The following is a 13,596-nucleotide window of genomic DNA, read 5'->3' on the forward strand; positions in this document are numbered from 1 at the left end:
TCTCGACAGAGACAGTAAACAGACACTCTCCTCTTTCATATCAATGACGTTTTAACTCTGTGAGCGCAGCTTGATACCCCGCTTTGCTAATGTCCCGTCGGTTGACAGCTGCCATGGTGAAATAGAGGAGACGGAGGGAGAAACAGACAGAAATGTAACCATGTTCGTTGATTTCAGCATCTTCATAGGCTTTCTCAACAGGGACATCATCTCAAAATGGCTTCTGAGTTCTGCAGCACATTCCTCGATTATGTATTCTCTGTGTTTTTATACTTCTGTCGGGATCTATCTAACATGGACACAGCAAACTCTGCCCGGCAATTGGTCAAAGCCAGCACGGGTAAGCAGAGCTGCCGTTCTTATTGGTTGAACGCAGTGTCGGTCACTTTCAACATCTGCAACAATGAAATGCATATCGCACTTCGCTTTTCCCTTTGTTTTCACTGTTGTCGCGTGTGTTATGCACTTATAACCATCATACCTTACGCTGCTTAACAAAATTAAAACACCTGAACATAAATATCTGTCGATTTATAAGCACAAACGCATTTCTTGTGTCGTTTAATTTTTTTTTTTTTACGCGAACGGGCTCGCGTAGTGGGACTTCACGCGCGTGTGCAGTCCCGTCATTGACCAGCAGATGTCGCTTTAACTCTACAAATCGACCCGTAAAGACTAAAGAGTTTGCTCGTAGAGATGCGAGCCAGTAAACATACTGAGCGTCCGGTTATTATCGCCAGCAAACTCACAGAAGACTGGAAAAGTCGCACGTTAAGTAAACATATTAACCTAATAATGCAGATATTTGACAAACCCATTAGAAATATGCTGTTAATGGAATTATTCTGAAAAGGCTATTCATTGTTAGGTTGTAGGAAAAATAATCTTTACGAGGCTATAACTAAATATAAAAGTCTAACTATGATCGTGCAATTTGCCAAATGCACAGATAATGTTGTATGATGGGATGAGAGAGGTAAAGAAAGAAAAGTGTTTGGCTGTGTCTCGGTGGGAGGGATTCCTGCTGCAGGAAGCCTAGGTGGCGTGCAGAGCTCAGAGGCGAAACTTTCCAAGACCCCAGATATAGAGACGCGGGCGCATCTCTGTCTCAGGCACCTGATGAACATCTTCCACACTCTTCAAACGAGTAGACGGAACTTCTCCACTATTCTGGGGGCATCCAATAGCCTAAAAGGAAGCCTGTTAAATATCTGAGAACAGCAATAGGAAACGGTAGCCTGTTAACTTGGCTGCAGTTTCTGCGATGGCACTGTCTTTCCGATGCAGGTGTTTGCTTTTGCTGTGTTTGACAGCCATCCACAGTGGTCATGGCACCGTTCAGGTAGGAACAATTTACTTTACGCGCGTCCAGAAGTTTGCTGAGAGTTTTATGCCTGAGAAAACTGGGTCAATAATCCCATCGCAAAATCTCATTGAATGCTGTAAAAATCTTCATACATCTTTCAGAAACAAAATGATTAGAATCAAATTTAACTATCCATACAATGACACAAAAATGTTGTTGTTGTTTTCTTTTTTTCCTTATTAGTTTGTGCGGTTGGAAGGTTTTCGACCACCGTGTATTTTAGTGTAATATTAAATCTACGTCGTGTTTTTTAATTGGGAAAAAATCAATTGAATCTTCTCATGTCTTGTCAGCTGGTGGCATTTCCCCTGTTTTCTGCCTGAGGCACATAACAGAGCAGGGGCCAGTCTTAATGCTGCACAGGTCCGAGCTCTGTACACCATGCATTTCAATGTATTGAACTTTGTTGTTATTGCACGAAGCCCTGTGAATTCCAGTGCAGGAATTTAAGGTATGCTGCCCAGAGGTGTTCCAATGTAAGCATGTGATTAATAAACCCTCCTAAAAGGATTAGCGGCACTTTCTGTGGGGAACTTTGTAATGGCTTGACAAGTGTTCCCTCCAAAGTAACAGCCTGTGGCACCCATGCTATTTTGAGTCTGCCCATTCGGGATTATCCAATGAGCATGTGCCTTCCTACCGCCATGCAAAATATACAGAGGAACAGCATTTTGGACTTAGGTCCCACTGACATCTGCCACACAGCTTTAGCCCAGCTGTGTCTTTCTCTAGAGTTGTGTTATAAGAGTGAAAAGGGGTGAGGGAGAGTGCTGTGAGGTATAAGTGAATATATTCTAGTAGAAAGCAATAGTTTTGGGTGAAATAAAAAACAGTTTGGCGCTTATCATCAGGTATAGTAAAAATATCTCAAATAAATGTTTTCATAGTGTTGCATAACATATTTTAGTATCCGTGAAAATGCTTTGTGACTATAATAACTGTTTGTCCACCAATAACATGGGTTTAATCTAAATTACTTCATTCTCCACAGCTGCACAATAATGTTTATTCATCACTCAGGTATTACGTTTTATAACCATTAAACTGAAGTAACCTTTCATCCTGCACTCAGTTTTTGCTGGCAAGTCATTGGATTTTTCCAGGAGTCTTTATTCTGCTCACAGTCTTCATTCGTTATTAACAGACATGCATGGATAAGCACCAGGTGGTTGGGGTGCTTCGTCAGATGGAGAAGTTTCTGAAAGGCCAGGAGATGCGGTTTAACGAGGGGCTGAGGATCATGAAGTCAAAACTGGCAGCGCTTCAGAACTCTGTCTCCAAGTTACCTCAAGCAGACCAGTCGTCTGGTGAGTGATAAACAGGAACAGTGCTATCAGAATTAGCAGAATCATCATCATAACATTTAGACATAGAAGAAAAAAGCACTATAAATCATAACGTTAACAATGGCTCAGCTAAAGTCAAGCGATTCAGCTGGACATGGCAATGCAGGGACCTCTTATTGGAGTAGTTAAGTGGAATTTAACCAACGAATATTCATTATTACAAATGTGGGTTTTTTTTGTTCTATCATAGACAAAAATTAAATATAAATAAAAAATATGTATAAATACATACCTATTAATATTTTTTTTAACTGTCCCTTAGTGAATTGCACCACAACCAAATGCTTTTGACCAGCAGTAAGCTTCTGGAGTTATTCTGGCTGGATATTTGACCACTCTTCTTGGCAGAAGTGGTACAGCTAATTTAAATTGGTTGGTATCCTGGCATGGACCTGATTTTTAAACACAGTCCACAAATTTTCAATAAGGTTGAGGTCAGAACTTGAAAAGGACATTGCAGAGGCTTACTGTTAGCCTGCTATCCATTTCAAACCCAGTTTTGATGTGTTTAAGATCATGGGTTTGGGAATACCAAATTCTGTCCAAGTTTCTACTGGGTAGCTGTTAATTTGAGGTAAAGTTGAAGAATTTGGAGGTATTCCTCCTTCTCCGTTAACATGTACCAGTGCCACTAGCACCAAAACAGGCCCAAAGCATGATACTACCACCACCATGCTTGACAGTTGTTACAGTGTTCTCAGTTTTGAAAGCCTCAACTTTACTCCTTCAAACACACTTATTGTCATTGTGGCCAAATAGTTCTATCTTTCTCTCGTTGGACCATAAAGCGTTTCTCCAGAAGGCATTTGTTTTGTCCATGTGGGCAGCTACAAATTTCACTTGAGTTTGAATGTGTCAATTGTGGAGCAGGGGTTTCTTTGTTGGTTGGCACGTCTCATTCCGCAGCAGTGTAAACTGGCTTCGCTGAGGACACTGATGCTGGTCTTCCAGTTGTTTTCAGTTCATGGCAGGGCCTTGGTGGGTTGTTCCTAAACATCCTAACCAATTTATGAGTTGTAGCACTTGGGTTTTCTGCAGTTTCTCTCAGCATTACACAGTCTGACCTAAGGGTTTGTTGGCATGTTCAATCTTGGTAAGATTGTGGAATTGTATTAACACATAGCTGAATGGTCCAAACCAGCAAGCTGCCAAAACTTCTGCTTTTATATAGGTGGTCACACATGGTTAATCAGTACATCTGATAGGCTGATCAAATACCCTCTTAATTCCCATGGTAGCAGTAATGGTGTACATAGTTTTCCATAGGGCTTCACAGTCCTGTGAAACCTTCCTTTTTCACCTGACGGCCTCCTCTGGACATGCTGCAGGCAGTGCCATCTTTACATGGATTGCAAGTGTTCATATCTCTTGTTGAAGAATTGCTTGTAAACGAAGTAGACTGAACCAAATCTGAGACATATACATTTGTGTTCAGTAAACAAATTACCAGTCTCAACACTGACTAAAATCAGGAGCCAGATATTAAAATTATGTACTTAGAAATTGATTAAAATCAGACTCAAAACAGATTTAATAAAACTTGCATTTCTTTCTTTTTTTTTTCTTTTCTTTTTTCTTTTTTTTTTACCAACTATTACACATCTATTATGCTTCAAAGTTAACATACCTGATAAATGACTGTTTAAACCACAGGAAAGATGTCCAAATGCCCCACCAGCCACTTAAACACAGAGTACGGTATGTGGTTGGTTACTATAAGTAGGGCAGCATTTATCCCATAATGCCACTAAAGTCCTTTCATTTGCATGTCATGCTGTATAAAGTTTCATATGCATGCATGATATGACTGCTGTTGTTATGTTTTTTGTTTTGTTTATAATTCAGCAGCGCACTTTTATGTTAAAGTCAGGAGAAAATTCCAGAGTATCAAATTTCAAACATTTTAGAAAGTTTGTTTTCTTTAACTTGATTTTTCCTCTTGAGTGAGTGACAGTGGAGAGCCAGACATACTTTCTTGTATTATGGAATTATACTTTTCTTCTAGCACTTCAAGGCCATCTCAGTTACAGCACTGGGTACTTGACAGGGGAAGTGGATTTGTGGAATTGTGTTATTTGGCAACAGACACTGACACCAATTTGCTAGTGATGGACCAGCGCAGTTCATAGCTCTGTGAAGAATACTTGGCAGGACAGAAAGAAGCTGTTTTGCATTTACAGCAGTAAAGGTTCAGCAAAATAAAAAAGGAAGGAAGAAATATCACAACACCAACTTTAAATGCTTAGACTGAGATAAAACCAAAAAATGTCAAATTCTGGATCGAGTTAACATCATCACTGAGTGATGCCTATGTGCTATATCACACAGAAACTGATCAGAAAACAGCACAATGGGGGGGGGGGGGAGGAGGAGACTAGCTGTTGTAATAATACAATTATTATCTGTACACAACTCAGTCTGACCAAGTGTGACTTAGAAACTGAAATGTTTTCAGTTTAGGAACAAAAAGAAAAGGAGACAGTTTTCCCACAATTCCTCAAGTTTTAAGAAGAACATAAATCTCATGAAAGTTAAAAATGTAATCCATTCCTATGATTATGTAATGTAATTATATACTATTAGGGTATTATACATCATACCTTCCAGAGCACGATACATAGCATAACATCTGAGTGCTGGTACACTTCTGACTCATAAAAATGGCTGTTCCTTTGCCCGATGACTGTAAATGAGGCATTGAACAATCTTTTCCCATGAAGTTTCTGCACTGCCCAGAGACACGTGTATATCCTCAGGCAGAGAATGCCAGAGGATGTTGGAAGGCTTATTCCACATGTGACCAGCCTTCCTCTTGTTCCCTTTTTCTTTCTCCCACAGCACCCACCACCTGCCCCTCCCTGGAAGCCCCTGCTCATGGAACCAAGTTCGGGTCAAAGTATTTTGTTGGCCACGAGGTCCATTTCACTTGTTCCCCAGGCTACCACCTTGTGGGTTCTGCGACGCGAGTTTGCCGGGAAAATGGCACCTGGACCGGCGCTGACGTAACCTGTAAAGGTGAGCTTCACTTTCCCTATAGACTTTTAAGATTAGAAGATATTTATTACCCACAAATTCCCAGTTAGACCAGTTTCAGGTGCAGAATGCCATCGCGGTTCAGCTAAAGGATGGTTTTATCTTTCTTCCATATAAAAACATCAGTTCCCGTTTGTGTTTTATTTGCTTTGTTATTCACTGTTGAGCAAAAATGTCCACAAAAATCTATTTAGGGTGACCCTGTCTTAGCATTGTATGACTGACTGGCTGAAAAAGACATCAGCTCAGAAAGAAAAAAGCACAATGGAGTTCCTCGTACACATAGATAACAGGCAAAGAAAAGAGCCATTCTTCAGAGTGTGTGGAGCTCCTCGGCACGCTGAATGAAGCGCTCGTTAAAATGGCATTAAATGTCTCTGAACACAGAAAAACACCTGTACTACATTCCACTGTGGGTCCATTTCCCCGCAGGCTTCTACCCATCATTGCCAGACAGCACTGGTGTGGCTACTGTAAGTTGACACCCCCAGCCCTCGCTCATGTTTCCTCGGTTCTTCAACAGTAGCCCCACTGCACCGGGTTAAGTCCAGTCATTATACTCACACTATGGTCTGATTGCACAGAAGTATGCCAAGCATGCTCTTGATAGCCCTTTCAGCCTGCACCGGTGGCTCTCCTCCAGAAATTCCAAGTGGCACATTTGAACATGTGCGTACGTTTATTGACATTCATGGTTAAAACAACACAAGAGTGCCCAACTCTGCACAGTATTATCCCAGTTCGTGCTTTTCAGTCCAGCGTATTTGATGCCTAAAATACTCATACCAAAAAATTGATCTTGATAGAGTTTGAAAGTCTTTAAAGTTAAGAAGAGTTTAAAAATATCTAGCATGGTGCAGTGGGCCTTTTCATGTTACCGTCCTGTGGTTGCTCCTGGGCAAGCCAAATAAAAATTAGAGGAACTGGTTGTTATCCTGTATACTGTGGCCTCAGTGCTGAGGTTCAAAGAGCACAGTCTGCTTCAAAATGTGTACATCTGTAAAACTTTCGGAGCCAACTAGACTTCATAAGGCACGGCATGCCAATCTTCCACTTGTGTCCTAATTTAAAGAGACAGAGCAAATTGTGGTGCTGTCACAACGCCACAATCAATGCCATCCTGCTAACTCTGTCAAACATATGCACAATATCCTTTAGTATTTATTACTTTATTGACATCACACAGAGTCAGAGTAACGCATCCACTTGTTTTGACATCATACAGGTTCAAGACTACATTTAAACTGCTGGGACGTTTTTGAAGCATCCTCAGCTTGTAGCTCAGCATGCACAGTGGTGCAGGGGTTAGCACCATCTCCTACTCTGGGTTTCATCCACCAGAGTTTGGATGTGCTCCCTGTGGTTTCTCTCTGGGTACTCCAACTTCTGTGCAGAGACAAGCATGTTAGGTTCAAAATTAGCCAATCTTAATTGATGTTTCTCCATGTAAGCCTTGTAAGAGAATGATTTCCTGTCCAGGGTGTACAGTACCTGATCTCATGTTCAACTGGGACAGGCTCCAATCACACCCCTTGATTTTCATATTAATGGCCATTTCTGACACTGATATAGTCTTACTCACAATCAGAGGCATTCGCAGCAGTACCAGTTTGGGCATGTTTCAATGAAGCCACGGAAATATTTGTAAAGGATTTTCTCCATGAAAATGATCAGAGGCTAGTGAAGACGTTGCACATTTCTCAACACGTTGACTGTAGTTAATTTAATACTCTCCTATATCCACAGATGTAAGCGAATGTGCAAGTAATCCCTGCCAGAATGGAGGTACCTGTGTGGAAGGGGTCAACCAGTACAAATGCACTTGCCCCCAAAACTGGAGTGGCTCCCACTGCCAGCACCAAACACAGACAGGTCAGTACCATGGAAGGAATGTCTGAGTCCCTTGGTTTGTTTGTATTAGCATGTCACTCGGGACTTTACCCTAGGTGGCATTACGATTTCATAATTTATTTTTTTCTATCACAGCGCCCCCTGAGTGGAGTGTCATGAACGATCCAGCGTTCAGCCGGAGACCTCGCTGTGCCCAAGTGAACCAAGCCCAGCACTGCAGCTGCGATGCGGGCTTTCACATGAGTGGCACCTCTGACAATAGTATCTGTCAGGGTGAGCTGTAATTATGTGCTACCTTAATTGATCCCTGTTGGGAAATTCTCCTTTTCTCCACCTCATAGGGAGGTAAGGTCAGCCGCAGAGCCGTTCCCTTGAGCTGCTGACCTGCTCTACGATATCTCCGTGGGGCATAAAGAGATGTTATATGGAATTTACTGATGAAAATACCACAAAGTACCTGAATCCTTCACTCCTCTGGTGATTAATACAGTTGCAAATGAGAGTAATCTGTAGAGCCAGTCTGTGACAAACAAAATAATCCTCTTGAGAGGTCACGAGCTGATTAGCATCTCTTTAGGTCTTAGTTACCCTCATCGAGCCATATCAAATATACTGTTACCTATGTTCCAAATAGGTCCTCCCATCTGAGTTACTTTTGCAGGCACATTTCTTTGACCTTGTTATATGATGCATGTTTTAAAGTCAGTGTGTACATGCATTTATTTTCTGTTTATTGACAGATGTAAATGAGTGTGAAGTGTACCGGCTGGACCAAGGAGGGAAACTGTGCGTCCACGAGTGTGTAAATGTCCCAGGCTCGTACCACTGCGCTTGCCCCAGCGGTTACAAGTTGCTTCTAGATGGGCGGAGCTGTGAGGGTGAGTGACAAGGGGGAACGCAGGACAAAGGCTTATTCACAGGGCCCTGGCTGCAGATCTCACTGGATAAGTAGCTCAGATAGGAATACCTGTGATTTAGAAGGATACGGAGCAGCAGAGATTTTAGTTTTTCTGTAGAATTGTTTGTCTGCGTTGCTACTTTTATTGTTACCCCTGAAGGTAACCGTGCTTTCCAAAGGAATGAATGACCTCACCCCTTCCCAGTAGAAGGGATATTTAGGACATTTCTGGTAGTCAAACTTTAAAAAAACAAAAAACCCCAATAGCAGAGCACCCCCTGCTCACACCGTGGTAACCAGGAAGCAGGGTGTCGGCCTGGCAAGCTTCTCTCCCTGCTTCTCATTCTTACATGCCTTTGCTGTTTTGGCCTCCAGATGTGGATGAATGTTTAAGCCAACAGCACAACTGTAGCCGAGGGACAACTTGTATCAACATGGGAGGAGGCTTTCAGTGCGTCAATCCAGAGTGTCCCCACTCTCACGGCGACATCAGCTACGTCAAGACATCTGCCTTGTAAGTAGATGCATCCTAATGTGAACCACTAGTCTTCTTTGTTTTTTCAGTGACTAGTTAAAAAAAAAAAACATCTGTCACGTCTTAGCGAGAACAGCCATCTTTTAATACAGTCCAGGACCTGTTTGCCATTGGTAGAAATAACATTACATTTCTATGGTAACTGCTGAGGTCTGGCAACACAGACACATCACTAACAGCCAAGTTAAAAAACAGTTTGGGAACATGAATTAAAGGCTGCCCGTGAGACGGATACGAAGCCTGTTCACAGTTTACCAGCCAACCTCCTGGTCCAACTTTGACTTTCTGTACTTGCTGTAGTCCCAGTGAGCGAAACATCTGGATGCATTCACTCAGTTTTATCCATAGACTGTACAGAGAAGAAGCACATAGCCACTGTGATGTCAGTCTGTGGAATATGGGCTTTTAGAGACAGATTTACTAATGCTTAGGTTTTGGCATAAAAAAACGACAAAGATTACAAAGAGAGCGCAGTGACAAGGTTCCATGTAAAGAGGTAGGAACTCAGTGTGCAAAAAATAGGAAGGAGAATATTTAAATCAGGGGCACAAACTGATTTTCTAACTTTTGTGAGGCATAATCTACTCCTAATTGGGCCGATATTTAACGCAAAAAAATGCGTCTTATTTCTTGCACCTATTTTTCAATATTGAAATATACTGACTACGTTTAGAGAACAGGGCAACTTTTGTAGATCAGCCCTAAAACTAACCACACCTATGAGCGCTATTTGGGGATTGCGTCAGATGCTATTTTGCCCCATTTAGTAAAGCCGATCTTAAGGGCTTTAAATTCTAAGGGTGGATCTGGCTGAGTACTGAAGGATACTGTACACTCATATGGAAGGGTTGTGTCCATTACATTTTACTTATTTTACTCTAAATGAGACCAAAGTTTCCCAAATAACCAGAAGACTGGGTTAAATAAGATGTGAAAATAGTAATTGAGACCATCAGGAAAAAGGGTTACTGAGTTAATAAATGAAAAGAGTATTATATTCTTTTAATTTGAAACCATGCTTACTTTTGCAACCAAATGAGTCATCGCCCTGGTGGCCATTAAAAAGAAGCACGTTTAATGCACTTCCACACACTGGATTTCACTTTTCAGACCTGGAGACATCCATCTTTTATTCTTGTCTCTGGTTTCAATAATCTGGTGAAAGGATTTACTGCTGTAATAATGCACTTGTTTTCCCACATACTACTTTTTGCGAGTGATGAATTCCCTCGTGACATAGAAAATGCACACTCAGCAGAACCGCACCATTTTTTTTCCCTATTTCTTTGGAGCCACGTAGGATGTCAATATGTTTTATTTGCCAGCCATCAGCAAGCTGCTTCATTTAAGTGCATGAAACAAAGCTCTGTTTGCTTCTACTGAACCATCAGTGTGGTGAAATAGTGCTCTGGTGCCAGCAAACCTGAAGGAGAAATGTTTGAGGAAAATACTTGTAACAAGAGAGAAAAGAAAAGATTCGAGTGAGAGCGTAGCTGTGACCCAGTTCCTTTCTACATGCTCATGTTCACCACATTTTAGGTTCATGAAAGATTGAATTCAGTGTAAGTGCAGATGTTAGCGTGCATATTAAATCCACGTTATTGTTGCTAGGTCCCACAGCGCAATGAATAGCGGAAATAGACACTCATAGCTCCAACAACTGATAAGACAGCTTCTGGAAATTTTTAGATAATATAACAAAATGTTGGAAAATACAATAATCTCAATAAACTGAAAGTCCAGATACATTTCTCAGATCTCGTGTCAGGTCTTTGTTGGATTTTTTCCTATTTCTTAAGGAACCAGCTTTCATATACTGTAAATCTAGGTTTTTAAGCTCTGTCCCTTCTTGTCCATTTTCCTCAGATTTTTTAAGAACTCTTTAAGAACCATGCTGAGATATGCCAAAACTTCAGCTCTTTGGGAATCACCTAGTTGGTGCAAAAATACTATGTTATGCCTGCCAGACTGCGTTATCTTTGGCATAATTTGGAGATGCAGCTAAAGAAATGGTTTGTGACAGGCTGCTAGGGTGACAGGGCAGCTAAAGATTTAAAATGGTCTCTTTGCTAAGTTGCCTGTTATGTGTAGACACAACACTTAGTTGGGAGTTAGGAGCCTTTTTATGCTTGGTCAGGTACAAGGACTGGACTGAAATGGAGTAAACATGCAGCCAATGTCTAGAGAAAAACATTGAAATGAGTATATGTATGTGTGTGTTTCACTTCTCCAAAGCACTTTGCCCAGTAATTCTTAATATTTACTGTATTTCCTTCCTGCAGTCAGTGTGAGAGAAACCCCTGCCCCATGGACAGCCGTTCCTGCCACCTGGCCCCCAAGACTGTGTCCTTTCACTACCTGTCTCTGCCCTCCAACCTGAAGACTCCCGCCACGCTTTTCCGCATGGCGACCGCTGCCGTCCCCGGCCGCGCCGGCCCGGACAGCCTGCGTTTCGGCATAGTGGGCGGAAACTCACGCAGTATCTTTGTTATGCAGCGCTCAGACAGACAGACTGGTGAGCTGATACTGGTCCAGCAGCTGCGCGGGCCACAGGAGATCAGCGTTGACGTGGACATGTCCGAGTACAGCGACCGCACCTTTCAGGCCAAGCATGTGGCCCAGGTCCACATTCTGGTTTCACCTTACAATTTCTGAGCAAAGGAGGAAGATAAAGAGACTGAAAACTGTAGGAAGTTTACTTCAACCTATTTCAGAAATCAGTTTGTCTGAATTAGCAGTCACAGCCAAAATTACCAAAAGAGTGAGAAGGCGACAAAGCTGATTTTTAATCTCTATTTTATAAATCCAAAAATTAATGGAGAATTATAATGTAGCTGCATCTTTAGATAGTATCAGTATGCCTATGATTGACAATACTTGGCTCAGTGCATTTACATTTATAAGATCTAAATAACAGCATAATGAATGCAGAATGAGGGATCCATAGCTGTCATTGCTGTTGCTTTCTGTATGGCCACTATAGTTAATGTTTGTGTAGCTCAGGCCGCAGATTTAATGCACTGCCTTTGCTTAACTGATGATAAATCCCTTTTTGACATTAGTGCTCCTGTGGCTCTAATTTATTGGCGATAATTGTTGCTGTTTTTTTTTTGAGTTTTTTTTACAATATAGGAAACAGTATGCCACATGTTTATCTTCAATCATATACTGTATATTGGGTTTTTTTTACTAGCTTGCTTTGTTTACCTTTTGTAATACTAAGGGAGATTTTTAAGCAGTAGCTGCAGTGCTGTACCTGGTCTGTTTCCCCTGTTTCTCATAACCTGTATGTTACCCAGAGGTATTCTCATTATACTCCAAAACAATGATGATTTGTCAACCTTGCCAATGTAATACATAGTTTATCTGGAATTTTAATTGCCTCGGCATAACTGCAATAAAATCAGTCCAACTTTTCAGTATTTGTTAGGACTACCTCGCTTGATCCTGAGCAGAGTGCTTTTAAATGGCTTTGCAAATGTGCTTGTTTTCATTCAACAACCATTGTGGGGGGATTTTAATCACTGAAAGGCAAACCCATACATAGCTGAAAAATGAAGCTTGGATGGCTATAAAACGCTTTCTGAATGAAGAGATGAAAGATTCGAGAAGAAGAATGTGTGTTCAATAACATAACCCCTGGAGCAGAAGTTCACAGGCAGTACACGTCATACAAGTATTTCCAACATGTCTTAGAAACAAAGGAAGTCTCATAGTGTTTTTATTTGACTTTAGTAGAAGCAACAGCAACTGTCACATCTTCAAAATGCATCTCAGTGTGTCTATTTGATAAAGGAAAAGCAAAACAAAAAAGATTAATGCTTACCACATGTGTTCTCTTAACTTCTCCTGTCCTCCTGTTATGTCTGCATCCAGGGGGTTTACATCGCAATAAAAGGGGCCAAAAAAAGCTAGGCTACATGCTTCGATGCAAGAGTGGATAGTGAGACTCAAAACACATGCCTCAATGATACGCACTGCTTTGAAAATGACAATGCGCCTTAATAGCTGGCGTAATTTCCTTTGGTAATGTACCAGGAGCTCTTACATTGCAGCCTTTGTTTCAGTGTGGAGCTCAGGCTGTTTGATGTTTATATGTTTCATCCATTCTCCGGCAGAGGGATATTGCCAGAGACAGCTGGAGAGCACTGAGCTACAAGCCATTTTCAGGAGAGTAATATCAAAAATGTACAGAAGGGGACGGTCCCCGGGGCAGACAGAATGGAGAGTTCATTCATATAGTCACAGAAAAAAAAGGTTGACTTTAGTTCTCTTTGGTTCTTCCTCCCATCACCCTTAACTAGTCACAGCAGATGGCAGACACTCCCTGAGCCTCGTTCTGCTGCAGGTTTCTTCCTGATAAAAGGACGTTTTTCCTTCTCACTGTCACCAAAGCACTTGGGTCATCTGATTGTTAGGGTTTTCTCTGCATTACTGTAGGGTCTTTAACTTCCAATACAAAGTGCCTTGAAGCAACTGTTGCTGTGAATTGGCACTATATAAATAAAATTAATTCTCACAACGACCACTTTACTAGCAGTCATCTCTGTAAATGATGGATGGCTTA

General features: G+C 41.5%; 1 protein-coding gene across 2 annotated transcripts; it reads left to right on the forward strand.

Moving 5' to 3' along the window:
* The first annotated feature begins 115 nt into the window (after window positions 1-115).
* Window positions 116-12,693, forward strand: fbln7 (fibulin 7). Of its 2 annotated transcripts, none has more exons than XM_085428442.1 (8): window positions 116-340; window positions 2,511-2,673; window positions 5,551-5,727; window positions 7,492-7,617; window positions 7,732-7,869; window positions 8,337-8,474; window positions 8,870-9,008; window positions 11,312-12,693. In XM_085428442.1, exons 1-8 carry the CDS (start codon window positions 161-163, stop codon window positions 11,682-11,684), a joined length of 1,434 nt encoding a protein of 477 aa, XP_085284568.1. In that variant the 5' UTR covers window positions 116-160; the 3' UTR covers window positions 11,685-12,693. The 2 variants fall into 2 exon arrangements, with proteins under 2 accessions (XP_085284568.1, XP_085284569.1); XM_085428443.1 differs by lacking the exon at window positions 116-340 and adding an exon at window positions 791-1,342.
* The last annotated feature ends 903 nt before the right edge of the window (window positions 12,694-13,596 follow it).

The sequence above is a fragment of the Rhamphochromis longiceps genome, linkage group LG13, assembly GCF_057381845.1.
Source record: "Rhamphochromis longiceps isolate RC_006_pf linkage group LG13, R_longiceps_female_GT1.1, whole genome shotgun sequence".
NCBI lineage: Eukaryota > Metazoa > Chordata > Actinopteri > Cichliformes > Cichlidae > Rhamphochromis > Rhamphochromis longiceps.

Coding starts and splice junctions, on each gene's coding strand:
- fbln7 (XM_085428442.1), top strand. CDS start 161: ATGTTCGTTGATTTCAGCATCTTCATAGGCTTTCTCAACAGGGACATC. Junction 7,618..7,731: donor CCAGCACCAAACACAGACAG/GTCAGTACCATG, acceptor TTTCTATCACAG/CGCCCCCTGAGTGGAGTGTC. Junction 9,009..11,311: donor TACGTCAAGACATCTGCCTT/GTAAGTAGATGC, acceptor TCCTTCCTGCAG/TCAGTGTGAGAGAAACCCCT.